General features: G+C 43.6%; 1 protein-coding gene across 1 annotated transcript in view; it reads left to right on the forward strand.

Moving 5' to 3' along the window:
- The first annotated feature begins 277 nt into the window (after positions 1 to 277).
- Positions 278 to 18462, forward strand: part of Xpo1 (exportin 1) — a 42185-nt gene continuing 24000 nt past the window's right edge. Inside the window, exons 1-3 of the mRNA XM_005070371.4 lie at positions 278 to 1073; positions 6366 to 6497; positions 15899 to 16000. Of these exons, the coding sequence (XP_005070428.1) occupies positions 6372 to 6497; positions 15899 to 16000 (228 nt within the window). The 5' untranslated portion in view covers positions 278 to 1073; positions 6366 to 6371. The remainder of the gene's footprint in view (positions 1074 to 6365; positions 6498 to 15898; positions 16001 to 18462) is intronic.

The raw sequence follows: 18462 nt of genomic DNA on the forward strand, positions 1-18462 counted from the left end.
CCTCCGCTCTCGCCTCGGCCGGGCTCTGTTCTACGTCCCGCCTTCTCTTCCTCCCCCCCCCGCCCCCCTCCGACTCCGTCCTGAGCGTCCCGCCCCGCCTCCCCTCCCCCACTCTGCGGGCAAATCACTGCTGGAGAGAGGCGGGGGCCGCCGCGGCAGGCTCGTGTGGAGTCTTGAGGCGGGACTGACGGGCGCCCGGGCCAATGAGAGGTAGGCTGGTGGCGCGGCTGGGGCCGGGGCCGACCAATGGGCGCGCGGCCTGGGGGCGGAGGCCCAGGTTCCAAACGCTCCGCGGCGCCATGGGCTGAAAACTCAACCGAGATGGAATCTCCCAGTCTGAACCGGTTTCAACCGGTTCCGAGTTTGAGGCTCTAGGAGGAGGGGGGAGAAGCGGCTGCAGCGGCCGCGGCAAGGAGCAGCGGGAGCTTCAGCACCAGCGAGAGCAACAGTCGCTACAGCCCCGGCGGCCGCGCCTGCCCCAGCCTTTGCTGCAGCAGTCGTGCAACCATCCCGAGGGGGAGGGGGGAACCACCAGTCGCCGAGGAGCACGCGGAGGGGGGAAAGTTTAGGCGAGCCCGGGTGGGGAGCCGGCGCCGGAGCGGCGTGAGCGAGCGAGCGAGCCAGCGGGCGGGCGGGCGAGCCTTGTGTGGTAGGGGGAGCCGGACTGCAACTGGCGGCAGCGCGGCCCCGGCCGGCCGGACTCGCGCCGCTGCTCCCGCCGCCGCCGCCTGTGGCTGGAGGGTCTTGGGCTCCGTCTCCGGACCGGCCCGCTCCCCTCCCCCTTCCTGCCCTCCCCAGCCGGGCGGGAGCATTCATCCCTCGGATTAATTCTCCTTTTCGGTGGGGCGCGCGCGTGTGAGTGCGTGAGTGTGTGTGCTGGGTGGAGTTGTCCCTGGAATAGTAAATATTGAGCTTTTTTTTTTTGGCCCTTCTCCGTTTTTTTTAAATTTCTTTTTTTATTAAAGGTGGGAAACTGTGAAACCCACCTTGATCTCGTCCCTTCTCCCTCCTCCCCACCTTCCCTCGCCCCAAGCCCGGACAAGGAAGCAAGAAGCAGTTGGTTGAATTTCTGGGTAAGTCGGCCGTGAGCTCGGGGCCGAGGGTCGGGCGGCGGCGCGGCCGGCGTGAGGCGAGGCGGGCGGGCGGGCGGCGGGCGCGGGGCCCTCGGCGGAGCCTGCGATTGAATGGAAGCGCTTCTGTCGCTCGGCGATGGAGGCGGGGAGGTGGCCGCGGGAGGGGAGCGCTTGCTGGGTCATTGGCGTGTGCGGGTGGCGGCGGAGGACGGCGGGGAGCGTGGTAGTGAGGCAGAGCCCCTGCGCGTGGGTTGATGGGCTTTCCCGGTCCAAAGGGCTGGGGAGAGTTGGGGCGATCTCGGGAACGTCTCTGTAAATTATTAGGAGTGGAAGTTTCCAGAAATATTTAGTGCAGCAGCATTGAAACGTCCGCCTGCATCACGTGGCCCCCTTGGTGGCGAGCTTGGGATGGGGGAGGGAGGGGCTACCGAGTCCCTTCTGCTGGTGGGGAAACTCGAAAGCCTGGCTTTTTGTTGCTGGTTTGTGGTGGAACAAGAAGTAGGCACGGTGGGTTAATTTTTTTTTCTCTTCGAGGATCTGTAAGTGGGTTTCAGGTTGTAGGGTGTTTTTTTGTTTTCGCCCAGGGCTCATGTGTCTTGTTGGCGGAATCATTCACTGCCGGTCGTGGCCAGTGAATGATGCCCTCCCAGATCCTCCCTCTAGCCTCTTGAGTTTGGGGTGGCGAGAGGAAGTGGTGGTAGTCGAGGGTGCACTAAGCACTCGCCGAGGCGGGACCTCGGATCACTCGGAGGACATGCTGCATAGAGAATGGGGCGGTGAACTTAAGGCGCCGGGTCTGAATGCCTCCTCCGAGCATGGGCGGGGTGACTGCGTGCTCCTGGGAGCTATAGTTAGAAGTGCTGAGAGTCGTTCGGGTGGGAAGCCAGGGGAGGGCGGGCCCTTCCTAGTGAGGCGTGTTTCTTGCTGAATGAAGCAGGCGATTGCCCACACGCCGAAGTGGCAGTCTTTTGTAGCGTCTTGTTTCTGAGCTGATGTGAAGTTAACTTCAAGCAGTGGTTGGGATTTTCTGGGTTTTAGGTGGCATCTGGCAGGTAGTGTGTCTCTGCTTGGAGTGGCATTGAAGAGACAGCGGCAGTCACTTGTAGAGTCACAGCATTGCTGGATGGTTTCCTGCTGAACGAAATCCAGTGAGTGGAATTTAGGATTAGAGAACACTCTCCCTCCAAAGCTGTTTACTCAGTGCGTGATCTTAGGCTGGTAGTGGGAAGTATGCTTTGGAGGCTGTTTGATTTGAGCTACTGAATGTGCTTGGTACTGACCACAAAGCAGCCATTTCTGGGTTACCTGTAGTTGAAGGATAGGTAGGTAGGTAGGTCATCCACAAGTTCTGATGATGACCAACAACCTTAGATTGAACCCCTCTCTCCATGAGACTAGCTAGCATCCAAACTCTTAAAGATGACCAACTTGAAAATGAAACTTGAGGGACAGTTGACTGATAATTATTAAATGTAAATTGTGGTATTGCTGAGAAAAAGTTGATTGAAATTTTTAACCATAAAGTCGAAAATTCTCTTTTAAGCTGTAAAAGTTATGTCCCTTGAAAGTAGTGGAAACAGCCATTTGTTTATGGAATTTATTTTGTTTCATAAATTAGTATTTAGATCTGTTTCTGTTTTGAGGCGCTGTCTCACTGTGTACCCCAGACTGGCCTTGGTGCTTTCACATTTTTGAGGTTAAAGATTGCTAGCCCTTTCAACTCTTGCAGGGGATTTGTTTTGTTTGAGCCTCACTGTCGATGAGGCTGCTGGCCTGGGTGTTAATCTGCCTTTCACCTTCCAAGAGCTTGGATTGCCAGCACAGTGTGATGCCAGTGCCAGGCAGTGTCTTTATTTTTACAATAGTGTATTTTTTAAGCATTTCTTTACTTATGTGACAGAATGTTTGAACCTTATGTATATGAGTGCTCTGTTTTCCTGTGAATGCCTCCATGAGAGAAGAGGGCATCCGATCCCATTATATAGGTGGTTGCTGGGAATTGAACTCGAGGACTTCTCAGAGAGCAACCAGTGAGTGCTCTTAACCACTGAGAGTCTTGACCTGATTTAATTACTTGAGAGAGACTACAAACTCTGTGTAGGTGAGGGTGGTCTTGATCTGATTCTCAAGAACACTGGGATTACAGATACATATAACCAACCACCCAGGTTTCAAACCCCAGGGAGGACTTCATGCATAGTAGAACACTCTACTGAGCCAAGCCTAATCCCTTGACTTATTGTAACTAATATGTATTTTAATGAAACTTCTGCATTAAAATTGAAGTACCATCAGCACTACAGATAAATATGAAATTAAATAATACAAATAAATAAAATGTAGAAAATGCTGGCTTTATCTGTGTTTTGAGACACTCTCACTGTGTGGCCTTGACTGGGTTGAAAGCTTGTGGGTGACCATACCTGGCCTTGTTTTTTACTCAGGGTCTCTGCAGTCCAAGATGTCCTGGAATTCACATCTCCACCTTCACCTCCTAGATACGACTAAACTACCAGGCCCCATTTGTACTGCTGGCTTCACCTTTCTGGGTGGCTCATAATCACTAACTCCAGCTCAGGTGCAGTCTGACATCACTGGCCTCTTTGGGCACCTGCACTCAGTCATACAAACACATACAGAATTAAGAAATAGGATCTTGGGGTTGGAGAGATGGCTCAGTGGTTAAGAGCACTGACTGTTCTTCCAAAGGACATGGGTTCAATCCCAGCACCCACATGGCAGCTCACAACTGTCTGTAACTACAAGATCTGACACCCTCACAGACATACATGCAGGCAATGCACATAATGAAAAAAAAGTAAAAAAAATTTTTAAAAAGAAATGTGATCTTAAAATCACAACTTTCTTACCCAGTTGTTCAAAAACTCTAGTCAGATCCTGGAAGATTTCTAAACACTGCTCTAAAAAGTGTCATGGATATACTTAAGGCATCCTCTTTAAATGATGTACAGAATTTGTTTAAATTTGAGCTAGAGGCTCACTCCTGTAGTCAGTGTCTGGAAGTTGAGGCAGGAGGATTTCCTCATAAGTGATTAACACAGGCAGCTCTATCCTTACTTGTATAGAGCTGCTATACTGCTCAGGCACCTGTCCAATCCTGGCCTGTAATCCCAGAAGGATGACAAGTTCAAGGGTTTCCTGTGCTAGAGAGCTAGCAACTTATACTTATGAGCCCCTATCTGGAAATAAAGCCAAGAGGTGGAGGGATAGCTCAGTGATGGTGTGTTTTGTCTGTGAAAAGGTGGCAGAATGCTTAATTGTGTACACTCAAGGTAAGAGGTCAATCTGTGGGGATCAGGTCTCCCATCATGGAAGGGGGTCCTTTGGATTGAACTGTGGTTACTTGGCTGCAAGTGCATTAGCAACTGAGGTATTTTGTTAACCCCTATTGTCCAGAATTATACTTTTTCTGTTGCCTTCTTTTTGTTTGGGAGCAGTATTTATTATGTGACTCTGGATGTCCTGGAATTAACTCTGTAGACCAGGTGGCTTCACAGAGCTTTACCTGCCTCTTACCCCCTGGCTTTCATTTCACCACCAAGCCCAGCCTTATGGGTGGGTGGGTGGGTTGGTTGGTGTTTTTTTTTGTTTGTTTGTTTTTTTGAGACAGGGTTTTCTGTGTAGCCCTGGCTGTCCTGGAACAAGCTCCTATAGACCAGGTTTTTCTGTGTAGCCCTGGCTGTCCTGGAACTAGCTCCTATAGACCAGGCTGGCCTTGAACTCACAGAGATCTGCCTCTGCCTCCCGAGTGCTGGAATTAAGGCATGCACTATGCCTGGCTTGACCTAAACCTTCTGATGCTGGGATTAGAGGCATAAGCCACAATGCTCTTTGCCCCGGGATGGTTTTTCAAAGCTAATGCCACTCAGGTTGACTGGCTGGATCAATAGTGCTACACATTTTTTTGTGGTGTGGTCAGAATGCTGTATTATCAGGGAGCACCTTACTTAGCTTTATTCCATCCTCTTTTGAGACAGTGTTACTCTGTAGTCCAGGCTAGTTTTGGATACATGGTAATAATGCTTAATAATTTTTCCTCTGATCATATATTCAAGGGATGTGTATGCTTGAAGATTTTGATTACTTTTAGATAAGATCTTACGGTGTATCCCAGTATGGCATGTCATTTTCAGTAGATGTAGCCCAGGTTGGTTTCAAAATAGAGACCTTGTCTCAATCTTCCAAGTGCTGGGATTATATGCATATGATACTATGCTCTTGGTGTGAATGGTATTTTAGTGCTCAAACACAGTTGAGAGCGGAAAGTAATGTTGTGTGGTTTGAACGTAGAAAATAAATTCTGTAGGGGTTAAGAGTATTGGGTTCTAAACTGTTAGATGGGTCTACTATGTACAGTAGTAAAGTAAATGTCATGTTGTCAGGCGTTGATGCACACCTTTAATCCCAGCACTTGGGGAGGCAAAGGCAGGAGGATCTCTGTGATCTACAGAGTGAGTGCCAGGACAGCCTCCAAAGCCACAGAGAAACCCCGTCTTCAAAACAAAACAAAAAACAATACTGTCCTGCCTGTGAGATGTTAATACTGTGCTAGTCAAAAGATTTGCTTAGGATGATTTTTTTTTTAAATCACCTTTAGAAATTTGAAATAAGAACTTGTAAAGCGGGCTGGGCATAAAGGTGGCGAGTGCTTGCCTAGCATGCCATCCCCAGACATAGTACACAGGAACTGGAGAAGACAGGAGGGTCAGAAATTCAAGGTTGGTTGGGAGGTGGTGGTGTACACCTTTTGTCTCAGCACTTGGGAGGACAGAGAAACACATGCACTTAAGTTCAAGGTCATTCTTGTCGATATAGAGTTCCAGGTGAACCAGGGCTAGGGACCATGACACAAAAACTGAAAAAGTCAGACAAGCAAGAACCTATAGATAGCTTGGTCATGGTCACACATTCCTGTAGTTCCCACCCTTGGGTGGCTGGTGGCTTACATAGTGAATCCCTGTCTCCTTTCCCCATACTCACACCTTTACCCCCCAGAAGAAAACTTTTATGATTGATTCACTTGAAAATTAGATTGTTGTATTTTATAAATGTAAGTGGGATGGTATACTAGGAAAGTTGAATGAACCTATTAACTAATGCAGCTATATAGCTTATTAATTTTTGTTACTTTTGTTTGTTTCACAATAATTAGATAAAAAGTTCTGTATTCCAAGTGTTTGTCTGAATAGTATTAAACTAAAATTACTCAAACAGAAAGTATCAGCTGTTGTTCACACACAGTGACTTCACCTTTTTCCTTTCTTTCCCCAGTGATCTATGCCAGCAATTATGACAATGTTAGCAGACCATGCAGCTCGTCAGCTGCTGGATTTCAGTCAAAAACTGGATATCAACCTCTTAGACAATGTGGTGAATTGCTTATACCATGGAGAAGGAGCCCAGGTAAAGTGCATGACTATAACTTTATGAAGTTGTTAAAATTAACAAAGCAGTTGAAACTGGCTCCCCTTTGTAAATATGTTCTATAGTTTAAGTGAATTTGGAATTGTTTACTAATGTGAAGTAGTCTGAGGAAAGGGCCAGTGTTGAACGTGGTTAAGAGGGAAACCTAGGTATATACTTAGTCTGTTTTTGCTGTTGTTGTTTCCTTTTGAGACAGTCTCGACTGTAGACCAGGCTGGCCCCCAACACATGGAGAGATGCTCATATCTGGGTGTGAGGGAGGGTTAAAGGTATTTGCCACCAATTCTGGTTTTGTTTTTGTGTTTTGATGTGTACTTTGGTGTGCGTGGTGAGGTGGGGGGCTGCCGTTAGAGGTCAGATATCCTGGAACTGGAGCTAAATTAAAGGCAGTTGTGAGCCACCCAATTGTAGATGCTGGAAACGACTCTGGAACTGCTGAAACATCTCCTCAGCCACTTGTCAGTTCTTAACTCCAAACACTTAATTGTAAATGTAATAGAACCCGACATGGCGGCACACTCCTTTAGTCCCAACACTTGGGAGTCAGGCAGGCTGAGCTGAGTTCCAGGACAGCCAGGGCTACACAGAGAAACCTGTCTTGAAAAAACAAACAAAAATGAGTAAAGTGAAATAGAACCCATTGTAAATTCTTTGCTAGTTAATAAAGTGTATTTGTGCTTGGTGTAGTGATGCATACTTGTAACCCAATAAATACAAAAAAATGCTTATTTGTACCTTTATGTATACTTAGTATATTTGGAGTTGAGTCTTTTATTTTCATGGATATGGGTGTTCTACCTGTGTATCTGTGTCTCATTTTGTGCCTAGTACTCACAGAGGCCAGAAGATGGTATTAGATTCCCCTGCACTAGAGTTACAGACATTGAGCCACCTTAGACCCTCTGGAAAGGCAGGCAGTACTTAACAGCTGAGTCATCTCTTCCATCCCCTGATGTTCTTCTTGTTGTTCTGAGACAGGGTTTCTCTAGACCAGGCTGACCTCCAACTCAGATCTGCCTGCCTCTGCATTCTGAGTGCTGGGATTAAAGGTGTGCACCGCCACCACCCAGCCCTATCCCAGTTTTTAAACATTGAAATTATAGAAATCTTTCAGATGCTTATCTAAAAATTTATATGAGCTAGATGTGGTATGCTCCTTTAATTCCTGAGAGGCAGAGGCAGGGATGTCTCTTTGAGTTTGAGGTGGGCCTAGTCTACATAGTGAGTTCCAGGACAGGCAGGAACTTGAAATTAAAAGACAATGTGAATTTTTGATCATTACTTAATTTTGTGCTCTTGTAAAAGAAGATAATTACTTTACAGTAAACTATACTTTGGTGATTTAACACCAAATATAATTTTGTATTTGTCTGTGGTCCTAGCACTTGTGAGGAAGATCATGGGTTTTAGATGAGTTTGGGATACATAGCAAGTTTCAGGCCAGCCTTAGCTATAAAGAGAAAGTGACAAAGGAAAATGTGTGAGATAGTGTGTAGATGATTAAAGTCATAAAAAAAACTACAACATTTGTGGAACAGAATAGTTTGGAGTAAAGTTCTTTGCAGTTGGCCTGGTGATGTGTAAACAACCTGAATTAATTAGCCCCTGGGACCTGCCTGGTGGAAGGAGAGAACCCACTTTGGAAAGTTAGTTGTCTTCTGAGTTGAGATTTAAATGTTCTGAAACTGGGGCAAAAATCCTTTAATAATAAAAATAAAAGGCCATGGTGAAACATGCTTTTTTTTTTTTTTTTAATCTGGGCACAAGGGAAACAGGAGGATGAGGAATTGAAAATTAGCAACTTCTGCTTGCCATGGTCAGATCCAGTCTCAAGTGCTTTCTTATGACTCCATTCTTGTAACAGGACAACATCTAACAGTGCAAGTACTGTTGCCAAAACTTAAGATTTCTTGGACAATTGTCTGCTGAAAGTTAAATTTTGTTTTGGGGTTTTTTTATTGAGTGGGGAGGCTGAGACAGGGTCTCACTGTGTAGCCCCTAGTTGTCCTGGGACTCACTGTATAGAAAGACCAGGCTGTCCTGGAACTCAGACGTGCTTGCCTTTGCCTCAAGGTATTCCGTATGATTTGTTAAGATGTTTTTGTTTGACCTTGGGTGCTACTATACAGTTTATAACCCTGAAAGATGGGCGTGGTGGTATTGTTTATAAATTATTAAAAGCGAGAGACACACTATGCCCAGATATATTTTCATTGATATGTATACAGTTTTCTGTCTGCATGTATGCCTGCATTCTAGAAGAAGGCTCTAGGGTTCATAAATGGTTATAAGCCACCATGTGATTTGGAATTGAACTCAGAACCTCTGGAAGAGCAGTCAGTGCTCTTAATCTCTGGGCCGCCTTCCAGCCCCCAATTTATGAAATTTATGAAATTCCTGGTCTACAAGAGCTAGTTCCAGGACAGCCTCCAAAGTCACAGAGAAACCCTGTCTCGAAAAACCAAAAAAAATCAGAAAGATTTATTACTTTATCTGTATGTTTTTGCCTATATACATGTATGTGTACATATGTATCCCTAGAACTGAGGTTACAAATGGTTGGTTATAAACACCATGTAGTTGCTAGGAGTAGAACCCAGGTCTTCTGCAGCAGCAAAAAGTGCTTTGTCTTGGTTTTTGTTATTGTTTTTTGAGACAGGGTTTCTCTGTGTAGCTTTAGAGCCTGTCTGTTCTGGCATACTTTGCAGTGATCGTCCACCTCTGCCTCCCAAGTGATGGGATTAAAGGTGTGAGAGCCACCACCTCCTGGCCCACAAAAAGTGCTTTTAACTGCTGAACCATCTCCCCTTCTGTTTTGAGACAAGATTTTGCTGTGGGTGCTAAGCTGGCCTGGACCTTTTTTAAAGTACAGAAATGGTAGAAGCGGCCAGGTGGTTGTGGTGGTGGTGCACACCTTTAATCCCAGAATGGGGAGGCAGATCTCTGAGTTTCAGACTAACCTGGTCTACAGAATGAGTTCCAGGGTGGCCAGGGCAATACCTGAATTACAGGAAAACATAACCCTTCCCCCCAACAGTTTCTCTGTGTAATAGCCCTGGCTGTCCTGAAACTCACTTTGTAGACCAGGCTGGTCTTGAACTCAGAGATCCACCTGTCTCTGCCTCCTGTGTGCTGGGATTAAAAGGCTCCAGGATCACCACACCAAGCATAAGCATTTTTGTTTGTGAGAGCAATAGGTTAGCTTTTCCTAAGTAAAAGACTTTATTTCCAGCAACAAACTGGCAAGTCAGGTGTAAAAATTGTAACCTATCACATGAGGTAAAACTGTTGCTGTTTTTGAGATGGGAATCCCATACCTCACTATGACTATAGACTCCAAATGTAGCTCAAGACGACCTTGGATTTACGACTCTTCTGCTTCCGCCTCCAGAATGCTAGGATTACATGTCCCACCCAGGGCCTCTCTCACGCTGGGTTAGCATTTGACCAACTAAACATTGTCTACATACAGCATTTTGTTGCTGTCTGCTTTTAGGGCAAATTTGGAGGATTGCCTTGAAGTTGCTCTTGAATTTGTGGTCCTTCTGCCTCCACCTATAGTAGTGGGTTGCTGCAAATGCCATTCATCATGCCCAGCTTTGTTACTTACATTAATTTTCTTATGGATGCTGTAGTTGTTGCTCTTAAAGCCCCACTTACAAAATGTTGCTTACAAGATTTTGGAAAGTTAGTGATAAAGTCTATAAAGGATCTGCTGGTATGTAGACCTATAATCTCAGCTCTAAATTTTGAGGCAGAGTGATCACAAGTGTGAGAATGTCTGTGTAACTTAGCAAGATGCTGTCTCAAAGTTTAGAAAAACCTAGAAATACGAAGTGGCACGAGACCTTTGGATCAAACCCCAGTGTTGCAGAAGTGGAAAAGGAAAGGTACATTTTGGTGTGCCTTCTTGGGGAAAAAGATTAAGCGTGGCTTGATTTCATCATTTGTTTTCTTTGTTTTTTTAATAGGTGGTTAAAATATAAAGTAAAATTTATGCACTTTGGTTATGGGTCCTAGCTGGCAGAAGTAGGTCACTAGGGACAGACCTTGAAAGTTACACTTGTCTGTCCTCTCCTTTCTCTGAGTCTCACTATGTAACTCTGGCTGGCCTGCACTTGCTATGTAGACCATAAACTTAAATCAACATGCCTCTACTTGTGAGTGTTGGCATTAATGGTGAATGCCACTATGCCCAACCATGCTAAATACAATTTTCAAAATAAATGGTTCGAACATAAGTCTTTTTTTTTAAAGATTTATTTATTTATTATGAATACAACATCCTGCCTCCATGTATGTCTGCACATACCAGAAGAGGGCACCAGATCTCATTACAGATGGTTGTGAGCCACCATGTGGTTGCTGGGAATTGAACTCAGGACCTCTGGAAGAGCAGTCAGTGCTCTAAACCTCTGAGCCATCTCTCCAGCCCCCTAAGTCTTTTTTTTTTTTTTTTGAAGCATTTTGAACTAATTTATAGACAGAACTTGTTCCTCTATGGGGAGTATTGTAAGCTACTTAAACTGAGCCCCAGCGGTGGTGGTGCATGCCTTTAATCTCTGCACTTAGGCAGGCAGAGGCAGACAGATCTCTGTGAGTTCGAGGCCAAGCCTGGTCTGCAGAGTGAGTTCCAGGACAGCTAGGGCTGTTACAGAGAAACCCTGTCTTGAAAACAAAAACAAAAAAAGCTACTTAAAACATAATAATGCCTGGAGGCTGACAAGATGGCCCATTGGTCAAGAACATGCTGCTCTCCAGAGAATGGGCGGTGCTGAGCATCAGTTTCAGGCAGATCACAAACACCTGCAACTCCAGTCTTGGAGGGAATCCCGTGTTCACTTTTTTGACATTCATTGGCACTGTATTAAATACAACCCCCATATACACATAATTTTTTAAAGTCCCATTCACATTCATTCGTTGTTCTCCCCCCCCCTTTTTTTTTTTTTTTGCTTAGGGGGGTGGTATTTCTGAGGCAGGATTCCTCTGTGGCTTTGGAGGCTGTCCTGGAACTAGCTCTTGTAGACCAGGCTGGTCTTGAACTCACAGAGATCCGCCTGCCTCTGCCTCCCAAGTGCTGGGATTAAAGGTGTGCACCACCACCACCCGACTGTTTTTTTCAATATTGTGTTTTGTTATTTTGAACTCTTCTATTGCTAAGCTAGAAATGCTTTTACATTTATTAGAAATACTAGATTTTTTCCCTCTTTTTGTTCAAACCCTTTTGAGATTTTAAGGAAATAGAAATATATAAGAAGAATGGGAAATAGGGCAAAATAAAGATACCATAGCACAAATAGTGCTGTTACCTTGGAAGCGTGAGGTTATAACCAATAGAACATGTTGGGGTGGAACAAAAGGTTGCAGTGTGGAAAGTATTTACATATGCAGTGCACAGCACATCAAATGCTGTGACCCACCTGAAGCTGGTGTGACTCAGGAGATGGGGCAGGTAAATCCTGAGTTCAAAGCAATTAATCATATCTGGACTAAAGAGCTGACAGTAGCAGGGCCAACTAAATTTTTCCTAGGTAAAGATTCATGATGTGTACTCTCCAGTTATTCTCAGGGAGGACATTAAGATGAGGCACTACCCAGGTCTGGGTGAGGTAGAGGTCACCTGTAGTCTTAGGAGGCAGAAGCAAGAGGATTGTAGCTTCCCAGCCAGCCATGGCTACATAGTGAGACCATGTCTCAATGACTACTAAATATGCTTTGGTCCTAGATAAGTCATACTACTATTTTGGCTTTTCATCATTTATCTTAGGACAGACAGACGGATACTTTCTTGACAAAATGAAATGGGAATGTATCTAAGTGGCTGGGCATTGTGGCTTATACACCTGTGATTCCAGTGCTCTGGAGACTGAGGCAAGAGTATCACAAGTACGATGCTGCTGACTGCATGGATAGACCCTAACTTGAAAATCACAAGGGCTGAAGAGATGACTAGCTCAGCCCTTAAGAGTACTTGTTCTAGACCACCCAGGTTTAATTCCCAAACCTGTGTGTCAGCTCACAATCATCTGTAGCAGTTATGGTGATCCACTGCTATCTTCTGGCATCAGGCACAGAGTCTGCTCATGGTACACACAGATAAATGTGGACAAGACACTCAAACACAAGTTGTTTTCCAATAAGCATTAACAGAAACTCCTGGTTCTAACAGTCAGGTTAGGTAACTGAGTTTTCTAATTTGGACAGTGTCTTTAGGTGAGTTTAAGAACCACAATGTATGTTGAGTATTATTTCTGGAAGGGAAGTGTGTATGCAAGTGCCCTCAGACCAGGAGAGGATGTTGTTGTTAGTTCCCCTATAGCTGGAATTATAAGCAGTTGTGAGCTGCCTCATGTGGACACTGGTAACTAAACCTGTAATCTCTAAGTCAACTCTCCAGCTCCTGAAAGATGTTTTTGTTTTGTTTTTCAAGACAGAGTTTCTCTGTGTAGTCCTGGCTGTTGTGGAACTCACTCTGCAAACCAGGGCAGCCTCGAAGTCAAGAGGTCCTCCTGCCTCTGCCTCCCAAATGCTGGAGGTCTGCACCACCTAGCTGTTTTTTAATTGTTGTTTAATTTCCCCTGAGGCAGTGTAACAGTCCTGAGTGTCCTGAAACTTGCTTTGTAGATCAGGCTGGCCTTGAACTCACAGAGATCCGCCTGCCTTTGCCTCCCAAGTACTGGGATTAAAGGCGTTGGGGGGGCGCAAAAACCCCAGCATTTTCTTTGTTTTTAAAGACAATGAGAGTCAGAGATGGCTCAGTGGTGAAGAACACTGGTCGTTCTTCCAGAGGACCCAGGTTCAATTTCCAGCACCACATGGTACTCCCAACTAGCCCTAGAGATCCAAATGCTTTTCTGGTCTTCACCGGCACTATATGCCGGTTGGTGCATAGGCAGACTGATTTCATGTAGCTGAAGCTGGCCAGGACTTCTGATCTTACTGTATATACCTTCCAATTTCTGGGAAGACATTTGGCCTGGTTCCAGAAGTAGTATATAATGATTAAGAAGATCATAATGAATATGATTATATCTGCTTACTTCAAAATAAGCTCATTGCCTCCATTCACTTTCTGAAAGCATACATACACTCCCAGAGCATGCACGCGTGCGCGCGTACACACACACACACACACACACACACAGCATGCACACATACACACATATACACTCACACACACAGCACACATACATATCCTAGGAGCATACATACACACACAAAGAGAGGAGAGGAGTCCTTCAAGTGTGTTCTGGAATGTCTATTGCTCAATCTGGACAACTTTATTTACATGCTACTCTCCTCATTAAGATATCTGAATATTCTAGGCAAGTGCTCTACCACTGAGCTATATCCTTTGCTCTGTGTGTCTGTGTGTAGGTAGGAGTGTTCATGTATGTGCAGGCACATATGTGGAGGAACAGAGAACAGCCTCGTGTGTCATTCCTTAGGCACCATCCACATTAAAAAAAAATCAGGTCAGGCATGGTGACACACACCTTTAATCCCAGCATTCACGAGGCAGAGGCAGGTGGGTCTCTGTGAGTTTGAGGCCAGCCTGGTCTATGGGGCAAGTTTTAGCACACCCAAGGCTATATAGAGAGACCTTGTCTCAACTCTACGCCCCACAAAAATAAGAAATTGATGTATAGGGTACTAGCTATCCTACGGCATTTTCAAAAGTATGTAGTCGGTTCTCTTCTCCCTTCATTTTTGCATTTTCCTGATAACTGTCCTCCACTCCAGTTGCTTCCCTTCCCCCTGCCCGTCTCTCAGCACCTATGTTGAGAGAAGTTCTCTCGATGGCCTGGAGCTGAGCAAGTAGGCTAGGCTGGCTAGCCGGTGAGTCCCAGGATCCTCCTGTCCTTAGCCTCATATCATCATCTGTGTCCCACCCCATTTACATGTCACATTTTAAAATTTGCTATATTTCTAAAACTAGATTTATTTACTGTGATCCAGACTGACAGTCTTTCTGCTTTAGCTTTTATTTTTTAGACTTATTTTTACTTCTTTGCCTTTTGAATGCTACGATTACAGGTGTGTGCCACCATGCCTGACTCATGGGGAAAATCAAAAAGACGTGAAAAGATTAAGCTGTTAAGAAGAGAATGTCAGGGCCAGGTGGTGGTGGCACACATCTGTAATCCCAGCACTTGGGAGGCAGAGGCAGGTGGATCTCAGTAAGTTCTGAGGCCAGCCTGGTGTACAGAGCTAGTTCCGGACATTTAGGGCTGGCTACACAGAGAAACCCTGTCTTGAAAAACCAAAAAGGAAGAACCACCAAGAAAAGAATGCCAGTAGACTGAAAACTTTGGTGAAATGTGTTATGGTTAAATCAAAGAAACTAGACATAGTAATGTTAACATGCCTAAATCTTTAAAACCACATTAAATGCAAGAGACAAATTGCTGAAGAAATTACATATTCCCTGTGTAGCTCTGGCTGTCCTGGAACTTAACTCTATAGACAACCAGACTGGCCTCAAACTCAGCAGCCCTGGCCTCTGACTCCTGATTCTGGGATTAAAAGCATGTGGCACCACACCCTGTCAATTTTGAGACTGAGTAGCTTGCTGGTCTTGAACTCTTGAGATCCAGCCTTCTGGTGCTAGGATTATTAAAGGCACGTGCCAAAAATACTTGACTAAGTGTATATTCTATTTGAATGATTGGCCTGGAACTTATTATGTAGATCAGACTGGACTGAGAACTTACAGATCCTCCAGCCACTCCTGAACCTGGGGCCTTGATTATCTAAGCTTGTGTTTTGCGCTGAATTCTTAACAAACCCTTCCTTGATTGAATTCAAGTTCAGTTTAATAAGCCAGTTTTGTGGAAAAGGCTGATTACATTCCAAAGGAGTAAAATCCTTCCCTTCTCTCCTCCTTTCTAAAGTCTCTCCTCTCATTTCTTGAAAGGTCTCTGTAGCCTTGGCTGTCTGAATTCAGTAGCCATATATCTCAGTATTCTTAGTGTTAGGCTCACAGGCATGCATTATGTTTAAAAAAAAAAGTATGTCTGCCTCTATTGAGTTTGAAGGTCAGAGGACAACTTGCAGGAGCTGGTTAACTGTACCAGGGTTCTGGGGATGGAATGTGAGGCCATCAGGCTTGGTGGCCTCACTAACAGAGATTGGTTTAACTTCTGGGTAGCTAGAAAGCTAGGGAATCTCGCCTTACCCCACCCTCCTGAGTACTTGGATCACAGCCTGTATTCCCAAGTCTGATGAGCTTCTACCTCTGGGAGAGTTCATCTCTCAAATGTCTCCAGAAGGTAGAAACACCACTATGTTGTTAGGTTTGTGCCTTCCTCCATACTTTACATTTTAATGAATTCTAAAGAACACAGTAGCTTAATTCTTTTTGTATACTATTTCAGCAAAGAATGGCTCAAGAAGTATTGACACATTTAAAGGAACATCCTGATGCTTGGACACGAGTCGACACAATATTGGAGTTTTCACAGAACATGAACACGAAAGTAAGCAAGTGGTGGTACTAAAAATTTGTTATTCTTTTCTTCCAGTCTTAAACTTTGAGGAAGGTATCTCATTTTTAGTATTAGCATTTGTTACCAAAGCATTTTATGTTGCTAACTTCAAAATTATTCTAGAGCTTAGAATTAATTCTTGCAAATAGTCCTATGAATTATGAATGAAGTTTTTGTAATTGGAACTAGTGTACAAAGTGTTTTTTTCCTTTTTGGAGGGGTGGGAGTTTTTTTCCTTTTATAACATGTATATAGGTCTTAGTTTAAGTTTTAAAAGTTATTAAGAGATGAGACTTGACAAGTTATTTTGAGCAAATAATCAATGCAATATAGGTTAGACACCATCAACACCCAGTAGTGTGGACAGCTTAAACCCTACTCCATGGTACCAGTGTTTTTAGTGACACAGCACTTAGCTCTTATTTGCAATTGAAAATGTTATTGCTCAGGGTTTTTTTTTTTCCTTGAGTTTGAACAGAAGGGTTGATCAAAATGTGTTTTGACTGTTTAATGCTTGATGATTCACGCTTCTCTTTAAACGCCTTAAAGTAATAAAATACCATGGCATTCTGTTTAACACACAAAAGGTTTCTACTTGATATACATTGTGTTAAAACAGAAAATAACCATGTGCACATCTGTTTATGAAATCAGAGTGTGTTAGTTAACAGTTTAAAAATATTGATTAGTCTTGACATCTTGGTAATTTTTAAGGCAAAAATACAGCCCAGAACTTCCTCAAAGTGCTAACCTTAAGTAACATAACAGTGTTTGCCTGTTTGCTTGCCTGGTAAAGTTTGCTTTTTATACTGACAGACATTACTAATGTTTAAGTTGATTTATCAACAGTATTTTTAAAAACTCAAATTTGTCTTGTGAAAAATGAGATGATTAGAGGAACAGAAAGAAAGCAACAGGTAAAGAATTCTTCAATTTACATAAATTACAAATGATTTGGTGCTAAATTTATGCACTATGACATTTGGCTTTTATGCAATCATTTTTTTTCTTTAAAGATGTTAACACTACCTGATATTAATCATAATGTTCCATTATGTTGATTGCTTGTAATAGGAAGAAAAGGGGTGTCTTCCTGTGCAACTACACAGCTAGGCTTTGACGGCAGGCCTCCACAAGGTCTACCCTTTTGATTCCCTTTAACTGAATTCTGTTCATCAATTGTTTTTGTTTCATGGGTGGTGGGAGGGGAAGGGGGACTCAATGCATAAAATAAGTATTTCTAAGGGCTCAGAAATTTCTGCCATAGGGATCATTTCATGCGTTTGTTTTTTCATGTAGTCTTTGCTGTTACCTGTCCCTCATCTTCATAGCTCAGCAGTGGATAACTCAAGCACTAAGATTTAAAGTAGAAGCAGGTGTTTACTTTCTTGTTTGTTATTTTGTTTTTTAAAGATTGGCTGTCACTTCACATTTATGAAGAAAATTATTTTCCCAAAGGAATGAAAATTATCTTTCCATGTTTTGTATCCAGAGTTGTTTCTGATGAGGAGAGGTTAGGGCTTAGATTACAGGATGGATGCACGTGCATGCACCTTTGAACACATGCTAGATGCTTCCATTGGGCTCCCTTCCTTAACCTTGGTTAGAAAGTTTTAAAATATGAATTCTGTATTCAGCCAGCTTATCCTACTTTTGTAATTGTAGCAAGAGTTGGAATTAGCAAATCAATACTATATAACTAGAGTATTAGTAAAGGATAAGTAAATTAATGAATATGATAGTAATGGAAATGGGTATTTTCAGTTGAGAAACAAAAATTAGGTCAAGTATAGTAGACCTTACAAGAATTTTTTTGGTCTGACGTGTATTTATGATGTTTTAGTTTCATGGTGCTTTGTGGGTTTTTTTAATTGGTTATTATCAAGAGGACATGTTCTATAACACAATGTAGTGTTCTGCTTTGTTTTTTGTTTATTCCTTTGGGATCTTTAGGTAGTGTGATCTATGCTTGAAAAGTTTTAGGGTAGTAGGTTTTATGCTAACTTAGGAGCCTCAGTCTTTTGTGTGCCTCTGAGCACCAGCTCTGCAGAGCTGCTGACCAGGGTAGAAAGATTCACTACTGAATTTAATTCCTTTTAACAGCAGAGTTTGGTTTGGCTTTGATCTTACTTTAGAAGACTTTAAGGAATGTTCTGCAAGTGTAGAGTTTGAGTGGAGATTGTAAAGAAGTTATTTTTTTAAGGAATAAAATATTAAAATGAAAGGACAGCAAACATGTGAGCACAGTGTAGCTTGGGACAGTCTGTATTGTGCTTTGGCTAAAATGAGCATTTATATGATCCCTTTGGTTGAAATACTAATGCTCCTATCTTATTGTGTAAATGACTAACAATTTTAAAGATGAACTCTTATTCTCAGCCAAAACTTGCAATCTGAGGCTATGTCTGTGTGAACGAGTTTACCTTTCAGGTATTACAGCCCGTTTTTAGAAT

Source organism: Mesocricetus auratus, unplaced genomic scaffold (assembly GCF_017639785.1).
Source record: "Mesocricetus auratus isolate SY011 unplaced genomic scaffold, BCM_Maur_2.0 Super-Scaffold_100029, whole genome shotgun sequence".
In the NCBI taxonomy this organism is placed as follows: domain Eukaryota; kingdom Metazoa; phylum Chordata; class Mammalia; order Rodentia; family Cricetidae; genus Mesocricetus; species Mesocricetus auratus.